This window comes from Anolis carolinensis, chromosome 4 (genome assembly GCF_035594765.1).
Source record: "Anolis carolinensis isolate JA03-04 chromosome 4, rAnoCar3.1.pri, whole genome shotgun sequence".
Taxonomy (NCBI): Eukaryota; Metazoa; Chordata; class Lepidosauria; order Squamata; family Dactyloidae; genus Anolis; species Anolis carolinensis.
Window position 1 is genome coordinate 46248024 of NC_085844.1, and position 19465 is coordinate 46267488.

The window sequence follows — 19465 nt, forward strand, 5'->3', positions numbered from 1 at the left end:
GTTATGAAACCTCGCTGGTTCTGTTAACTGACATTTGTTGTAAACAGGGATAAAAGATAGGTTGGAGGTAATTATAATCAGTGTACAGCTAGAGAAAAATAAAATAAAACTAGGTTCAGAGAAGATTGGATGGTGGTATGCAATGCATACTGTTTTTACCCCAGAGTGCCAGCTAGGCACCATCTTAGTGAGATGGACATAGATGGGTGGATTTGTAAAACACACAGGGACCATAAGAACCATGCCTTTTAGAAATGGTATCACACATTCAAATAAATTGTTGAATCATCATCATCATCATCATCATCATCATCATTTAAATTACTTATTAATCGCCCTCCATCCACGATGCTCTAGGCGATTTACAAGATAAAATTGTAAAGGATAAAAATACATACATACAAATATTGATAAAAATTAAAATAGATTAAAAGCTCTAGTAAAGAGCCATGTCTTGAGTGCTAGGGTAAAAGGCCCTAACTCACGCATGGCTCTCATATAGGGCGGCAAGGCATTCCATAAGGCAGGGGCAGAAACAGAAAAAGCTCTGTGCCTGGTCCTCTCCAAGTGCACTTCTCTAGGACCCGGTACATAGAGTAAGTCTCGTTGGGATGGTCGTTGCGACCTCCGATGATGGGAGAAGGAGAGACGGTCCCTAAGATACGATGGGCCCTGGCCGTAAAGAGTTTTAAAAGTCAGGACTAGCATTTTATATAGACCACGGTAATCAGTTGGAAGCCAATGCAGATGCTGCAGCACTGGTGTTATGTGGCATTTCATGGGTGTTCTTGTGAGTAGCCTGGCTGCCGCATTCTGAACAATACGGAGCTTCCGGGTTGTGGACATCGGAAGGCCAACATACAGGGAGTTGCAATAGTCCAGCCTAGATGTGACCGTGGCATGGATGACTGTTGCCAGAGCCTCATCAGATAGATAGGGTGCCAATTGCCTCGCTTGTCGTAGGTGGAAAAAGGCCTGTTTGCTGGCAGCAGCGACCTGAGCTTCCATTGTCAGCTGCGAATCTAAAACGACACCCAGGCTCTTAACGGAAGGTGAAGGAGATAGGGCAGCACCATCGAAGGTGGGTAGCAAGTGGGTCAGACCAGTTGAGCGGCCATGCCAGAGAATCTCAGTCTTCGCCGGGTTCACCTTCAATCTATTAGCACGTAGCCAGTTCGACAGAGCCTCCAGACATAAGGTGAAATTGTCTGGTATTGACGTTGCTCCAGGCTCCAAGCGCAGAAGGAGTTGGGTGTCGTCTGCATATTGATAGCACTCTAGGCCAAAACTCCGAGCCAAACTAGCAAGGGGTCTAACGTAGATGTTGAAGAGAAGAGGGGAGAGAATTGCACCTTGGGGTACCCCACATAGGAGGGGAGATCTGTCAGAGACTTGACCCATATACTCCATGCATTGGCTCCGGTTTCGCAGAAATGAGTTGAACCAATTGAGGGCCTGACCGCGAACTCCAGACATGGCGAGACGGTGAATCATTAGATCGTAGTCAACAGTGTCAAATGCTGTGGTAAGGTTGAGAAGTACCAGTAGCGCTGATCCGCCGCTATCAGACTGGCAACGAAGTTCATCTGTAATGGCAACCAGGACTGTCTCCGTCCCATGGCCAGGGCGGAAGCCTGACTGGAAAGGGTCCAGGCCGGCTGTATCATCCAGAAATTGTTGCAATTGTCCCAGCACAGCCCGCTCTATCGTCTTACCCAAGAATGGGAGGTTGGAGACAGGGCGATAGTTAGCAAGGGTCATGGGATCCAAGCTAGGCTTCTTTAGCAAGGGACGAACCCTTGCCTCTTTTAGGTTGTCCAGGAAGACCCCCTGTTCAAGAGAGCCATTGATGATATTACTCAACGGATCGAGTAGACTTTCCAGGCAGCTCTTCACCAGCCAGGAGGGACACGGATCAAGGGAACAGGTGGTTGGTTTTGCAGCAGCTAGAATTCTAGCGACATCTTCCTTGTCGAGCGGAGTAAATCGGTCAAAGATAGGCCCACTAAGCGGCCACAAAGTCTCAAGCTCACTTAAGGTATCAACTGTAGGGAGCAGTTCCTGCTGAAGCACAGTGATTTTATCAGTGAAAAACTTCTGGAATGCCTCTGCTGTAAGAGCCGTGGTTGCTGCGTTTTGGACTAAGGGAGCCGGACTGGTCAAAGCACGAACAATTTTGAATACTTGAGCTGGGCGCGATCTAGCAGAGGCTATTAAGGAGGAATTGTAAGATTTTTTAGCATCCTTGACGGCTGATTCGTAGGACCTGCGAAAAGCCTTGAAAGTGGACAGTGACACCTCGTTGGGTTTCCGTCACCACCGATGTTCCAGCCGCTTTCGTGCTTGCTTCATCGTCCGTAGCTCATTAGTGTACCGGGGGAGCGATTCCGGTGAGGGCGAAGGAGGCGTCTGGGGGCAATCTCATCCAAGGCAGCCAACAAACTGACGTTCCAGGTGTTGACTAGCTCATTGAGAGTGACGCACGCAGTTCCCAGGCCCTTAAGGGCATTCAAGAACCTAGCAGGTTCCATGAGTCTCCTAGACCGAGCAAAGATTGGTGTGGCAGGATGGGGAGGAGGAGATGGAATCTCAATCCGGGCCTTCAGGACAGCGTGATCAGACCAGGGAACATCAATTACCGCAGATAGAGATGTTTGTACTCCGATATTAAAAATCAGGTCCAAAGTGTGGCCGGCCCGATGAGTAGGGCGAGTCTTGAGAAGTGAGAGCCCCAGAGCTTCAAAGGTTGGTACTAGGTCCTTAGTCACAGATGAAGATGGCAGTGCCTCGAAATGTACATTAAAGTCACCCAGAACAATAAATCTGGGGAACTTCAGGACCCAGTCCGCCACAAGATCTAATAAATTCAGCAGACTCTCTCCCGGAGACCCAGGCGTGCGGTAAACTACAAGAATGGCTAGGGATTCCCTGCTAGCCAGGACCACACCAACACACTCAATACCAGCTATCTTTGGAGTTGGAATAGCTTTGGTGGTAAAATAATCACGGGAGAGTATTGCTACCCCTCCACCCTGACCCCCACTCTGTGGCTGTTGAAATATCTGGAAGCCTGAATGATAGCCTTCAGCAAGAGTTATATAAGTCTGCCAACTTTTAAAATATTGGTGTGTTTAAAAGTAATTAAAGGATTACAATATTTTCAATGTTTAGGATGTAACAACCTCAAACCACTAGGACCAATATTCAATTTAGAATTGCCTACATGTTACTATGCTGTGATTAATACAAAAAAATGGTAACACAGAAATTGGTATGCTTTCATTATGATTTTTTTTTAAAGTGACAGATCAAGAGTAGATAAGAACAATCCATATAACAAACTGTTCATTTTGTACCAACCTCAAATTACTAGGAACATTAGATATAAATATCCCATTTAAAATTGCTTTGTTGTTGTTTATTCATTCAGTCGCTTCCAACTCTTTGTGACCTCATGGACCAGCACGAACCAGAGCTCCCTGTTGGCTGTGGCCACCCCCAGCTCCTTCAAGGTCAAGCCAGTCACTTCAAGGATACCATCCATCCATCTTGCCCTTGGTCGGCCCCTCTTCCATTTTCCTTCCATTTTCCCCAGCATCATTCTCTTCTCCAAGCTTTCCTCTCTACTCATGATGTGGCCAAAGTACTTCATCTTTGCCTCTAATATCCTTCCCTCCAGTGAGCAGTCGGGCTTTATTTCCTGGAGGATGGACTGGTTGGATCTTCTTGTGGTCAAAGGCACACTCAGAATTTTCCTCCAACACCACAGTTCAAAAGCATCTATCTTCCTTTGCTAATCCTTCCTTATGGTCCAGCTCTTACATCCATAGGTTACTACAGGGAGTACCATTGCTTTAACTATGCGGGCCTTCGCTGCCAGTGTGATGTCTCTACTCTTCACAATTTCATTGAGATTGGTCATTGCTCTCCTCCCAAGAAGTAAATGTCTTCTGATTTCCTACATATTACTATATTGTGATTAATACAAAAATTTGGTAAAGCAAAAACTGGCATGCTTTCATTACGAGTTTTTAAAAAGTTTATGCAGGCAGTCTCCAAGTTTCAAACAAGATAGGCTCTATAGGGTTGTTAAGTTGAATTTGTATGTAAGTTGGAATAGATACATTTTTAAGTGTAACTATAGCCAAAAATATTTATATTTTAGCTTTGAATATTATAGGGAAGGGATAATATCCCTATAGTGTTTGTTTTGCTGTCTGTGCTCCTGTTCAGAAGATTTCACCTCTCTGTCCCTTTAATAATTGGATTTTGAAACATTTTGCTAATTGTGAAAACAATAATTGGCAAGAAAGCTTCAGTAGAAACACCTTTCCCTCATGATAACTCTTTCAGGAGTGAATTTTCCTTCTGGGGGGCAAATTTTCTCTCACTTCCTGTTGTCTCACCCAGGTTCTTAACTGTGAGTTGTTTGTAAGTCGCATGTTTGTAATTCAGGTTTGTAACCTGTACTTGGGTTGTTTTTTAGGATCGGTGGAGGGGAGGGTGGAAGAGTACACACACCTCCCTGTTTACTTAGGGAGACCTAAACCTGCATTGAAAACTGTACTTTTGGTAGAAAACATAATATGGAATTCAGTAAATGACTGTACCTTTTATTATTATCTTTAGGAGCATTTTGCTTAGGTGTCGGGGGAGGCAGTGTCAGCTATACTTGAATATCTTGTCACATCTCTGTGTTAGTCATTATCATATTCTTGCTAAATTACAGCCATAATCTCTTGGTTGAATATTATCTCTGTAATGAAACAGGAGTGGGAGGAGTGGACAGGTGGGACTCCCACATATATTCTCAAATATACAGGGTGCTTTGAAATATTTATCCCCACAATAGATTAGACAGGAGCATTTCTACCAGGAGCCTGAGACAAAAGAGTTCAGCACTAAAATTTTAAAAAGAGAATTAGCAACCTTTTCAGGAAAAAAATAATTTATTTTTATGTTGATATTACTAAAATATAATTAATTTTTAAATGGGTAAAAACATGTTGAAAAAAAGCTTTTTTGCTATGAGAAGCATCTTGGACACCTTCAAATTTATCATTTTGTTTATTTATTACTGTTTGGAGGCCTTCGTTTTGATGTTCTTTTGTGTTCGAAAAAATGTTGCTGGGAAAATTGTGCTTGTCACAGGATCTGCAGATGGGATTGGACGACAGATTGCATTAAACTTTGCACGTCTTCGCACGATTCTTGTTCTCTGGGACATTGATGAGGAAGGTAACAAAAAAACAGCAGAGCTTGTCAAAGCCAATGGGGCTCTGGCTGTTTATGTCTATAAGTGTGATGTGCGCATAAGGGAAGAAATCTATGCAGTGGCCAATCAGGTAAACCATTGGGGGTTTATGTTGTTATATTTTGTACAATTCATGTATAATAGCAATTTTGTAAATAAAAAATACTTGAGAATTGAATTATGGTCATTATGTAATTGTAGCATGAGTGCAAAAAGGGCTAAAGAAAGATCAGTTTACAACCAGGTAGGACAGAATACTTGGATTGGTTCTTCCAACAGGCCTTTGGCAAATGATTTTCGCCCTTATGGTTAGGGTTTGTGCTGTTGTGTTTCTGCTGCACTTTATTCCATTCCTTCAGTTGGAAATTTACGCCTTCCCAAGCCCCTTATCAGGATAATAGTTCCGGGTATTTACCTCTCCCCCAGTTTACATTCTTCACTATATGCACTTTCTGGCCCAGTTCATTTTTAGGAGCCTACCCAGGTTTTATCTAACTATGTTTTATTGTAAATGTGATTTCAATATGTCTTATTGATTTGTTTTTATTGTTATGTTTTTTTTATAGTTTTTTATATTGTTGTGTGTTTTATATATTTTTATATATTTTCCATATCTACCTGGGCATGTTCCCATGTAAGCCACCCCAAGTCCCTTTGGGGGGATGGAGGCAGGGTATAAAAATAAAGTTATTAGAGACAGTTTAGGGAACTGTCATAAGGGGTGGACTTCTCTTTTTCATATGAATGTATAATATTTTTTCCAATTATTTTTTATCTCCCATGCACCTCCCATCCTCTGAAATCTGCTTTGGGATGTGGGGGTCCTAGAGCAGGGGTCCTCAAACTTTTGAAGCAGAGGGCCATTCCACAATCCTTCAGACTGTTGAGGGGCCGAATTATCATTTGAAAAAAAATACAAATTCCTATGCATACTGCACATGTCTTATTTGTAGTGTAACAACAACAACAACAACGAAAGAACAATACAATATTTAAAAATGAAAACAATTTTAACCAACATAAGCCTATCAGGATTTCAATGGAAAGTGTGGGCCTGCTTCTGGCCAATGAGATAGTCAAGTTAATTAGGATTGTTGTTGTTGTGTGCCTTCAAGTCATTTCAGACTTTGGCCAAGCCTAAGTCTAAAATTAATTATTTATTTTCAGCATTTATTTACTACATTTATATCCCACCCTTCTCACCCCGAAGGGGACTCAGAGCAGCTGTATGTACATACAATATATTATATTATTAGCATAGCACTATATTAGAACTATATATTACTATATTGAACTATACCACTATAGTATTACAGTAGAGTCTCACTTATCCAAGCTAAATGGGCCGGCAGAAGCTTGGATAAGTGAATATGTTGGATAATAAGGAGGGATTAAGGAAAAGCCTATTAAACATCAAATTAGGTTATGATTTTACCAATTAAGAACCAAAACATCATGTTATACAACAAATTGGACAGAAAAAGTAGTTCAATACGCAGTAATGCTATGTAGTAATTACCGTATTTACGAATTTAGCACCAAAATATCATGATGTTTTGAAAACATTGACTACAAAAATGCGTTGGATAATCCAGAACGTTGGATAAGTGAGACTCTACTGTATATAATATGTAATATATAACATATAAATTTTATTATATGGTATTATTATTAGTATTATATTGTATAACATAATATTACTATCAATACTATATGTATATACAATATATTATATTATTAAAACTAATATAAAAATATTATATTATAAAACTGAGGCCGGGGGCCAGGTAAATGACCTTGGAGGGCCGCATCCGGCCCCCCGGGCCTTAGTTTGGGGACCCCTGTCCTAGAGGATGTGCATCTTTATATGTGTTATACATGGCTTTCCCCTTCACATCACCCATTTCTTAATTTGTTTCACTAAGTCACAGCAGTCTGAAATGATACAACATAGTGCCACAATAGCTGCATTATCATGAGCCAAACCATTGATCCATCTAGTCCAATATAACAAAACCTAATTCACTGTGACTCTTCTAGATCTTATCAACAATTTCTTCCACATAGCCCTATCTACAGATTTGTGGGATTGAGATGACTTCTCACCCAACTGTTTGGTAAACCACACTTTATAGACCCCCCCCCCATATTTTGGATATGTCTGTATGTTGGGGAAAATGGATCTTAGAATTTAAGAATTAAAGTAAATATATAAAAATATATAATAAGTATATAAAACAAAACTGAATGTTGAAGTCATGCCTTCTACCTTAGCATGACTTTACACATCATTCAATGTGCTGTGTTTTTCAAAGTGCTTGAAGTGTACAGTTGCAGTGCTTAGTGGGAAATTCTAGTTCAAAAACAACTTTTCCAGCATCTCATTAAGCTGCCTATTCAATGTGTATGAATACCACCACAGCTAAAATGGCATCTGGAATTTTTTAAAAATTGCAGATACTTTTTACCCCAAACCAAGAAAAATGCTTGGTTTCCACTATGTCAATATGTTCATGCTGGGTTTTTCTTATTATTTTTGCTGTGTGTCTTTAAGTCTTTTCTTACCTATGCAATCCTAAAGTGAACTTTTCACTGGGTTTTCCTGGACTGAGAGTGTGTAACTTGCTCAAGGTTGTCCAGTTGGTTTCCATGGCTGAGTTGGGATACAGAACCTGGTCTCGAGTTATAATCCAAACCTCAAACTATTTCAAATATACTAGATCAATTTTGAGTCTTGCTTCAAAAGACTAATTGCAATAACAACTGAAAACTGGCTGCATTTAATATTGGTTTATGAAACAGAAAATATCTTGTATGTTTCAGTAGAATAAGGAATATATGAAAACACTATAATTCAAAGTATGTATCTGACATTATAGTCTAAAGTTTTCTCGCTTATTGTAGGTTAAAAAGGAAGTGGGAGATGTAGATATTCTAATCAATAATGCAGGGATATATAATCGGAAGAATTTCCCCGACCTTTCTGATTCTGCTATGGAAGAAACAATACAAGTCAACACTAAAGCACATTTTTGGGTAATTATTTTCTTCTGAGGATAATGATGACACTATTATATTATTTTATTGTTTTCTTGTTACTTCTACTTTTTTCTCCTTTCCTCTTTCCCTTCTAAATCCTCTAATAAAGAATACAATGGCCTCATCACATGGAGCATTTCCCCTGTCATAGAACACTTCATCTCCATTCAAGGACTAAGAGGCACGGAGCCCATCATATAACATTTGCCTACTTCCAGCCATCATCCATTGCCCTTGGTCCTTGAAATGGAGATGAAGCGTACTGAAAGGAAGAAGCTCAGGATACGGGTGAGTAATCATGTTCTGAACATTTTTAAAATTGTGTCCTGTCTCCTTTACTGTAAGGGGCTTTGAGGAAGGCAATTTTATCCCATGGGAAGAAGAGTTTTTGAAGTGATGTCCTGTCTGCTCTGGTGTGCAGGGCTTTGGGGAGGGCAGGATAACCCTTGACTTTTGGAAATTGAACTATGGAGAGGGCAGAAAAATGTTTCCCTATGTGCTGGTTCAGAACGAGGGCAACAACAGGTCAAAACCTGAAGAGAAAAATATGTGTGTGATGGGAAGACAAAATGGGACAATTTGGATCTATAAGTACGAGTTCCTTTGCTAGACAGACGGTCTCCAGCACTTCTCAAGATCCATGTGATGAGGTTCCTAATGTTGTATGCCTTAATTTTAAAATTCTTCATTTACTTGAAATTACTTGTCTCTATATTTAAAAGGTAAACTGGTGTAAATAATACTGTTCCCTATTACAAGTACACTTGTTGTATGTCAGCCTGTGTCTGTTCCTGTGTCTGTTCCTTCTGATCAGCCTGAGGCTGACTTTCATGCAGAAAATGATGTTTCTCTTGAACCAGCACACAGAGAATCCTTTTCCCTGCCCTCTCCATATTACTTTTATTAATCAGGGAAATTTCAATGCTAGTCTAAAGCTTGAGGCATGTGTGTCTGAGCAGCTGGTCTTAAGTGTAGATCAGACAGATTCAGATGACACTTCATCAAGTCAGAGTTACACTCTGGCAGTGATTTCGATGTGGGCAGCAAGGACGTAACCTTGAACCGAAGACAGTTTTACAACAAAGATAGAGAGCAATCAGCAAAGCTCAGGCAATTGGTTAGTTTACAATTGAAAAATAATAATGATGATAAGACAGGTGTCTCAGAAGGAAGGGAGAGTGCATTTCTCACCGCTGGAGATTTTGAGGAGCGCTTTTATTGATGTCTTGTTTCTTTCGTTTCTCAGTCAAGACAACTTTGCTTTATCCAAGGTTCACGTTTTCCAAGTGCTTCCTGTTTCCAAGGTTTTATGGTGTTCCAATTGGCCTATGGGATTCTATGTTGGCTTCCTGAATTACTTTATCCAAGTTTGGTCAAGGATCTTATTTTGCTTTGTTGCTTTGTTTTTACCTGCCTTTCTCCATGGAATTTCTACAGCTTGATGTTATGGATTTAATCTGAAACTTTAAAAAACATTATTTCCTCCTTATTTTTGGATTGTACTTTTTACCATATATTGCTTGGCTTTTTATATTTTCTACAGTAAACTGCTTGCTGTATAGCCAGTTGGTGTGTTGCTTACAGTCAAAGGGATCTCTGCCTTGGGGTGTGACATTACCTTACATAATGTGTTTGATTGTAATGTTTTGACCTCTTGCTGTGATGAAGCAAATATGGGATTTACATGAAACAGGTCTAATATTAATGATGATTTACTAACTGTTTTATAGACCTGCAAAGCTTTTTTACCAGCTATGCTTGCCCAGAACCAGGGACATTTGGTTACAATTGCGAGTGCAGCATCACTGAGTGGGGACAAGTACATCACAGGTTAGTAAGTCTGTCCATTTTATTATCTACGTATAATCAATCTGAATATAGCATAGACTTAAGGATAGTTGCATGTAAACCAGTGTGCAAAAGAAATCACCTTAATCTGTTAGATCTAACTGTTATGCTCAATTAAAGTAGATGCTTGGTGTGACAAATGCCTATCCAGACTGGGCCCACAATTCCTGGCCTTGAGTGTCTATCACTCACATCCTGTCCTATGTTCTTGCTTAAACACCTTTTTAGATTTTAGTCTTGAGCCTTCAAGTGACCTCACTGTGTGCTAGTGTGTATGAGTTAGCTTTGTGCTCTTTGTTGTAAGCATTGTCATAATATGTTACAGACTTAAGGAAACTAGATACCAACTTCAGTTGATACACCAGCTGTGCTCTTTCCGAGATTTGGATGACCTAAAGATGGTAGTTCACACTCTGATAACCTCAAGACTGGACATCCACAATACTCTTTATTGAGCTACTCTTGTGCCATATTCAAAAACCACATCCATTTGGCTCAAAATACAGCAGCCAGATTGGTTACAGGAACATCCAGGAGTGCCAATTAGTTTCTGGGCAAAGTACAAGGTGTTGGTTTTGATCTTTAAAACTCTACATCATTTAAGTCCAGGTTACCTTTAGAATCACCTTCTCTCGTACAATCTGCCCCAAACACTTAGGTCCTCTGGGGGGCAGTTACTCCAGCCTTCCAGTACTTGACTGGTGACCATCCCCAGAGGACCTTTTTATCAGCCGTCCCAAGACTGTGGAATGACCTGTCGGATAAGCTCGGACAGCTAAATGAGCTGTCGGGATTTAAAATACATCTATCTCTTCTGGCAGGCCTACCCAGTTAGTTTTAATCATTAATTTTAAACCCACATCCTGTGTGATTCCCTGTGTGTCATGTGACTATTTATCAATTTATTTATTTATTATCCTGGTACAGGGTCTCTTCTGCTGGTTGTGAGGTGTGATTGCCCTTGCATAGAGAGAGGCCTTCCATCTGCTCTCTTTGCAACTTTATAACTGAGTTCTAAAAACTTGGAACTCTATTTAGAAGCAAAGGAGCAAATAAGAGCAGCTCTTAAGCATTAGTGTGGAATTATCCCACATAGCTACACCTCTTAATGTTCTAGTAGCAACACTCTATACTATTTGACCTGCAGTATCATATACACGTAGAGCAATACAGTAGTCTCTCTACATCGGATTTCATTTTGTTGACTTCTCGTGCCAGTAGGACTGAAGTGATCACCAAGCATGCAATCCCAACTCTCACCTCAACAGCATGTAGTGCAGACTTCCTTAATCTATATTACCTTCAATAATCAATGAGGAATTCTATAATAAAATGTTCTTTCCTTCCATTATAAAATAAAATATCAGCAACCATCACTTTGGAAAGCAAGAATGTTTTCATCCCATGTTTTTCTGGGTGGTTCACATTTTAACATTTTGAACAGAAAGGCATTCCAACATATAGTCCCTTTATCTTGAGGAGAACAATCTATGCCACATTTCATTCCTGAACACATGAAAGGCACACAACTAGTCAGATGATTATACGATCTATAGCCTGCAGATTTTTCTTAGAAATTTTCAGAGGAAGAAAATAGCACTGTTGCTGTCCTGAGCAAAAGGGAAAGGCCTAAAAATATTTCCCCTAAATTCTGTCTTCCGCACAATTGTTTTTGTTTCCTGAAATGTCTAGTGAGATGCTGAACATTATTCAAATCTATAACTCATATTTCCTGTGTTAATTTTCCCTTTGTAAATTTGTCTACCCATTTTATTGGATGCCTTGCCTATACTGTATTTTTAGATGGTCAACTTAATTTTTACATTATTGTAAGGCTAGAAATTTGGGGACTGATGGAAAGTGATTCAGTGGGTGCAGGATTGCGTAAGAACTGATATTTCCATTCTACTTTCATGGCTATTAGAGTCTTATCTTCCATTGTTTTAAAATCATCTATGTCAGTTGCTGTTACTAACATTTTGTAACTGGGAATTAATTATGGTACATTAGGTATTTATTTTGTACGTATAAAAAAGAAGCATGGATTTGTGGATAGCTGGATATGAATCACCACAGACTAATGCCTTTTAATCTGTGGACTTGAAGGAAAGGAGTTACTTCAGATCTTGGCATATTCAACCATACCTACTTATTCCAGGAGTTGTGTTTCCGAATGGACTTTGAGACAACTGAGAAACAGCTGGTTGTTTGACTTCATATTTTGTATATTTTCTTAAGTATTGTATTCAAGACAGTATGTTTTCTCTTCTTTCTTTATCTCCACCTGTTGTGTTTTTCATTTTCTTAGACTATTCCGCAAGTAAATTTGCATCGTTCGGCTTTCTGGAATCTCTTGCTTTTGAATTGTGGGCTGCTGGAAAGAAAGGCATTAAAACCACAATTGTCTGTCCTGGTTTCGTGGATACAAAATTAATTATTGGTGTAAAAACAGCGTAAGTGGGTTTTCAGTTAAAAAAAATATTCTCAGACATTTACAATTCAATAAAAATGGAGCTTGGCCATATTAAATGTGAGTTTCCAGCTAGCCTGGGAAGAACCCGATCAATTCAAAAACATTTTGCATCTCAATCAAGAGCTGAGAGAGGTGCCTCCAGTCAATGGCTGCATTGGGCTGCCTGTAATGTTGGACCTTTTCCATTGCCACCCCCTCTGGCATCTCTACTGCAGAAGTTCAAACCAGACAGGCAGTCTTGGGGCCTCCTCCACCATCTACCACCATTGTCATTGTCGCCCTTGGAGGAGATGCTGTGGCTTGCCATTGCTCTGTGTCTGAACTTTTATTAGCAAACCACGCCCTTGCACCCCCCCCCCCCCGATCAAATGGACTGGTATGGGCTAAATAGACTGGACCAGCTGGACACCTTTCTGGGAATCTTTCATCAACCCGTTGGGCATTACTTAAGGACAATTGTGTGTGGAGTGGATTTGACTAATTTTAGGTGGGGGTGGGCTGTGTGTGACAATGATTCAAGGGTGTTGAGCTGCTATTTATCAGGGTTTCGGCTGTTTAAGCCACTGGACTGTAAGACCTGTAATCATGTCTCAATACAACATAAGTGTAATATGTTTTAATAAGTTTTACTCACTGGAATGAATATTTTAATTGATGTGTATGTGTTTTTTTTACAGTTTTATAATATTTTGTTTTATTGATATTGTTATTATCTGAATCTGGCATTGGATTATTGCCATAATTTGTAAGCCGCCCTGAGTCCCCCTTCAGGGGTGAGAAGGGCAGGGTATAAGTACAGTAAATAAATAAGTAATCTTAAAATTGTAGGAGCATGGAACTAAGAACTGTTTGTCAGATGTTTCAGTATTATTATAATTTAGAATTTTTTCCAGAATTTATTAAATCAACTTTTTGTTTCCTTTCAGGAGGCCATTTCTTGTTCCTATCATGGATGTAGGCTTGGTGGGCAGGAATATCGTGGATGCTATTCTGAAAGAGAAACTTTACATAGTCTTGCCACCTTTTACGCGACTAATTACTCTTAAAATGTAAGAAAATTACTCTTATTTTACTCAATACTAATTTTATTTTTTAAGGAGAAATAGTGAATGACATAGAATTCAAATTAGGCTATTGCTTTTAAATTTGCTGAGTTAACTTTGCTTTTTAAAAGTTCCATTCCAGTCACACTCCCTCTAAATCGTAAAGAAATACGTTTGAAATGTTATTAAAATTAACCTTTTAAAATACTCTCACCTGTCTCACCAAAGGTGGATCTAAACTGACCCATAATCTACGCATGATCCTGAGTATAGTTACCATACCAACCCCAGCCACCCTCCATACTGCAGTGGCCTGCAGCCACAATACAAGTCCTGCTTGTCTGCCATCCTATACAGTGATATCAGCTGGACAATGGGGCATCAAGAGAGGAGGATTTCCACAGATATGCTTCCTTGTTTGAAAACTCATTTCAATTACTAAGCACATGATGTTGCTGTGTGCCTAAAGCTGACTCTGATTTATGGCCATCTTATTATAAGGGTTTCTGGGCAATATTTTTGCAAAGAAAGTTTCCTCTAATAATCTTATATAGCAGGTTTCCATGGCTAAGTAGAATCCCAGAATTTTAGTTCACTACTCAAATCACTTAAGCACACTTATCAAAGTGGTGAACATAGAACAGTGAAATATGTACATTAATGTGTTACAGGTGTTGTATGTGGGGATTTACATATTCTTTTTGGAAATTCAGCCATCAAGGATTTTACATAGTCCTCCTCAAGACTTGTTAGAAAAGACAATAATGCTCATCAATATAGAAGGTAATAAGAAAATAGGAAGACCATATCCTATCAAAGACATTTCCTTAGGTCAAAGGCTGCCAGACCTTCCAAACCACCAATATTTCATGTTGGGTGGGTTACAATGGAAGCAGCTATTTAAAACAAAGGGGAATAAGAAGGGGAAGCAAAAAAAGAAAACACAAATATCTTCCTGGACCAAGTTATTTTATGTTTTTCTTCTAAAATGCATGAAGTACTTCCTTAATTCCTCCAGCCTGAGGACTGGGCCAAGAATGTGGGGAAGTAATTAAGACCAGTTCTTAGAATATTCCAGAACTAATCAGAAATGTTTTGCTTGCTTCGTCCACAGATTTCTTCCTAAAAAAGTGGGTTTTCTTATTAATCAGTATCTCAGACCATAATGAGATGAGTTCAGAAGTCTGATTAGAAGAGGATATAAAGCAGCTGACTAAATAGATCCTGTACTACAAACTACAGCATTCTTCTTCTTTGGTATATTCCATCCTCATTGATCTACTTCATGTATTTCTGAGCATCATATTTTGTATGTCCTTCACATATATATATATATATATATATATATATATATATATATACACACATACATACATACAAACAGGAGTCAGAAAACTGTTGATATAATAATTGAGCAAATAAAACATTGTGTTGGCCATAAATGTCTTAGTATCCTTGGAATGATGCAATTCATACCCAGTTCTTATTTATACATAGATTGGGAATATATGTAAGATATTGGTTCCCACAGACAGCACAGCCTTTTCTCTTCTGCAGCTCAGGCAGTCTCTCAACTGTCTTAACTATTTATATAAAAATGGCAATAGATGTCTTAATCATAATGTAATCCAGGAGTTCTCACACTTTTTCAGCCTCAAAGCACCTTTTGAAGTAAAAGCTTCTCGTGGAGCCCCGAGAAAAAATTATATATTATATATTACCCCTCAGTATGCTTTGAAGAGCTCCAAGGGCTTCGCAGAGCACACTTTGAGAACCTCTGAAATCATACTAATTTGTTACAGATTTTTAATAAAAATATATACACAAATTTAGGTTGCTACTTTATTTGCACTTATCATTAAACTTAATTGCCTTCAGACCACAGGGTTATGCTCAGAAGGCAAGTGAGTTTAATAACATGTACATAAACTTGGTAAACAGTTGCTTCAGGCACCTGCTGGGCAGAGCAAGCCATCTGAAGCAGATGCTACGATTAGAGTTCAGCCGAGTACACCACCAAAGATGGAAGAACTTCCAGTTGAGTGGAGGTGTTTATCAAAGCATGCAAGTGTTACCTTGCACCTATATGTCTTTCTCCCAAATCAGAAGCAACACACTCAGCATCCAATAACAACCAAGGACAGAAGTTGGTTTAATTCTCCATGCAGTTCCACCCTTTGACATAGACAGTCGAATCACCACCTGAGATTCTGCTCTGACAAGTTGTAAACAGGTGGGGGAAAGAATGCCTTTTTTCTGGATTCTTAACACAACTTCTCTTAGTGGATATATGTCAATGTAGCACAGGCGGAAATGGGGTCTTTCCTCTCTAAATACAAATCCTGCCCCTGTCAGTGAAACTTTCAGTCGGTCCCCAAATTTCTAACAAAGCAGTAACTTAAAACTTTAGTTGAACTTTCAAAAGTACAGCTTTCTAAGGAAATGGGAGGTGAAAGGTGAGTAAAGGAATGTGAGCACAACAAACAGAAAGGTTTTCAATGTGCATAGTGTTCAAAGTCTCCCTCTCTGCAATGTGAAGAATTTATCAGCTTGCGGAGAGTTAATTCCCACTGAATGCTCCACTTTTGGCAAAAAATAATATATGATATTCAGCCAAGAATTGTAAAGGAGTGACAGAACCTCACCTTTTAAAATACTTAGGTGTAGGGAAAGGCATAAACAGCTGAACTTGAATATCTTGTCATATATCTGTGTAGGTCATGAGCATATCCCTGCATAATCTCTTGTCTGAATATTGTCTGTATAGTGAAACCTAATATCTTGTTATATATCTGTGTAAATGGAATTGGGAAACAGATCACATTAAATTTTGCATGTCTTGGCACGATTCTTGTTTTCTGGGACATTGATGAGGAAGATAACAAAAAAAAGCAAAGCTTGCCAAAGCCAATGGAGCTCTAGCTGTCTTCCTTTATACACACATCAAGTGTGATGTGGGCATAAGGAAAGAAATCTATGCAGATCAGATAAATATGGGGGATGTTACATTTTGAAACTATCATATATGATAACAAGTACTTAATCAAAGTATTTTTAGAAAATTGTATTGTGAAAATGGTGTAATTGTTGCAGAGGTTTAGGAAAGTTTAAAGAAAGACACAGCCAGTTTACAATCAGGTAAGACAAAATGTTTGGGTTCAATTCATTTTAGGGAAAGCTTAGAATCATAGAATCATAGAATTGTAGAGTTGGAAGAGACCTCACGGGCCATCCAGTCCAATCCCCTGCAAGAAGCAGGAAAATCTCATTCAAAGCACCCCCGACAGATGGCCATCCAGCCTCTGCTTAAAAGTCTCCAAAGAAGGAGTCTTGGAATGTGGAAAGGATTTTCTTCATGTTCCATACCAGTTCTTCAGTATTTGTACTTTACAAATGTTCATGGTGCTTCTCTCGGAGCAAAATAATGTTTTTGAATATACAGACCTTGGAGAAAGTCTCATATAACAATACCTCCTTTGCTGAAAAATGTACAAAATAGCTGGTCAAACAGTTGGAACTAACTATCTTGAGTAAGCATCCAACTAAAATGTAGAAATAAATGTACAGAACTTCTTTCAAATCATGGAATGGACAACATGAGCCACACAGATATTTGAACACAAAGTGACACACGAAAAGGTAAAAGAAACAGAAAATTAGAGAAACAAAAATTGATATATTTCTTCATTCCCAGTTGGAAACCAAATTTGCTGCTCAAAGTGGACAAACAATTTTTTAGGTTTTTTCTTTTCCATTGCATTTCCCATCCTCCAAAATCGGGGATGTGGGAGACTTGGAGGGTATGCATCCCAAAGGGTTAGCACTTAAATAATGAAAAGCACTGACCCATCATCTTTTCTAGAGATGGAATCTTCCAAAGTATCTTTGCTGATTTCACAAAGGGAAGCAAACTCTTGTGAAGTAATTTAACATTAGTTAAATTAAAATGTTATTAAGACAGCTTGGGACTAATTGTCAGGCTCCTATGGTGGTGAACATGGGTTCCCAGACTATGCTATCTCAAGGCAAAAGGGGTTGGATTGGATGGCCCATAAGGTCTCTTCCAACTCTATGATTCTATGATTCTAAGTGTTACTGTAAATATGCAAACCTTTTAAATTCTTGGTATGTTTAAAATAATTAAAGGCCATTTAGAGCTACAAGTATGCACACACACACAATAAATATTTTCAACTTCCTCAAAGTTCATTTCCAAGAATTTTAATGAGTAGACTGGAAGTAGATTAAAAGGTCGAGGTTTATATCTTAATCATTAATATTTACAACGTTTTGGGTGGGTGTGTCTGTTTTCACAGATTTACAGTAGATAAGAACAAGCTTTATAACAACCTGTTCACATTTATGTCTAAAACATCAAAACACTAGAATCAAGGTAGAGCTGGTTAGACTTGAATATCTTGTCACACATCCACATTAGTTTTGTATATAAAGCTTTTTAATTAAAACTACAATCTTTTTTCAATATTGTCTGTATAATAAAAATCTAATCATAAATTGGAGGAGTAGCTTAATTAGATTCTCATGTAACATTCTTAAATATGCAGAGTGCTTTGAAATATTTATCCCCACAATAGATTGGATAATGCATTTTCTTATTGGGAGGATGCGATAGAAGGTTCAACTCTAAAGTTTTAGAAAGAAAATTAGGAAACCTTTCAGGAAACAAACGATATGGCTTGTATTGAAATTACCAGATTTTTGTCTAATGTTTAAATTAGAAAATACATTCAAAAGAATCATGTTTATACAAAATAGCTTGGATACCATTGAATTTGTGATTTTGTTTATCTATTACTGTTTTGAAGCTTTCATTTTAATGTTTTCTTGTTTTCGAAAAAACGTTGCTGGCAAAATAGTGCTTATCACAGGATCAGCAAATGGAATTGGAAAACAGATTGCATTAAATTTTACATGTCTTGGCACAATTCTCGTTCTGTGGGACATTGATGAGGAAGGTAACAAAAAAAACCAGCAGAGCTTGTCAAAGCCAATGTGGCTGTAGCTGCTTATACCTACAGGTGTGATGTAATGGAAGAGATCTATGCAGTGGCAGATCAGGTAAACATTGTGGGGAGACATTTTACATTTTGGAAACGTCAGATATAACAGCAATTATTTAACCCAAAGTATCCTTAGAAAACTGAATAGTGGAAATGATGTGATTGTTGCATGGATAAAAGAAAGAATAAAGAAAGACACAACCAATTTACAATGATATAAAACAGAATGCCTGAACTGGCGAGATTTTATGCAGCAGTCATAAGGATTGGATTTAGGGCATAGGGATGATTATCTTCATTTCCCATTTTGATAGAATGTGTTTCAAATCACTGTGGGAACTGGAACATATAAAATATTTGTTCTGAACGAATGGTTGAACTTTATTAAAGCATTTGTATTTTGTTAAAAGTATTTATACTTTGTGGAAGATCATGATTTATCACCATATAAAATGTTTTTGAATGTTCAGACATTAGAGAAAGAAAGGGACAAAATGCAAACATTGGTGGAAAAGAAGACAAAACTGCTTTTCAAAGCACTGACAAGATTGTGTCCCTTTATATGAACAGCTTGATCGACCTTAGTATAGATTCAGACTATTATCAATCTGTTTGTTTTTTCGAGTGTTTGGACAAAAAAAAAACCTTAGGTATGGACTCCAGGACAATTAAAACTGAATGTTTTTTCCCTTAATAGCAAATCTTTTTCCTCCCATTACCACAATCAGAAAATCAGCTGGTCTCCACTATGTCCATGTGCTGGTTATTGGGGGTTTCTCTCGTACAC

At 38.5% G+C, this 19465-nt stretch overlaps 1 protein-coding gene across 1 annotated transcript; it reads left to right on the forward strand.

Annotated features, from left to right (window-relative positions):
* The first annotated feature begins 4260 nt into the window (after positions 1-4260).
* Positions 4261-16232, forward strand: LOC100556351 (epidermal retinol dehydrogenase 2). The gene is made up of 6 exons (XM_016998027.2): positions 4261-5345; positions 8159-8290; positions 10024-10123; positions 12450-12594; positions 13541-13663; positions 14772-16232. The coding sequence occupies exons 1-6, from the start codon at positions 4992-4994 to the stop codon at positions 14821-14823; spliced, it is 906 nt and encodes a 301-aa protein (XP_016853516.1). The 5' UTR covers positions 4261-4991; the 3' UTR covers positions 14824-16232.
* The last annotated feature ends 3233 nt before the right edge of the window (positions 16233-19465 follow it).

Bases quoted from the DNA above. Each gene is read 5' to 3' on its own strand.
- LOC100556351 (XM_016998027.2), top strand. From the start codon at position 4,992: ATGGGTAAAAACATGTTGAAAAAAAGCTTTTTTGCTATGAGAAGCATC. The intron at 8,291-10,023 runs GTAATTATTTTC...ACTGTTTTATAG, and splicing joins ACACTAAAGCACATTTTTGG to ACCTGCAAAGCTTTTTTACC. The intron at 13,664-14,771 runs GTAAGAAAATTA...CTTCGTCCACAG, and splicing joins CGACTAATTACTCTTAAAAT to ATTTCTTCCTAAAAAAGTGG.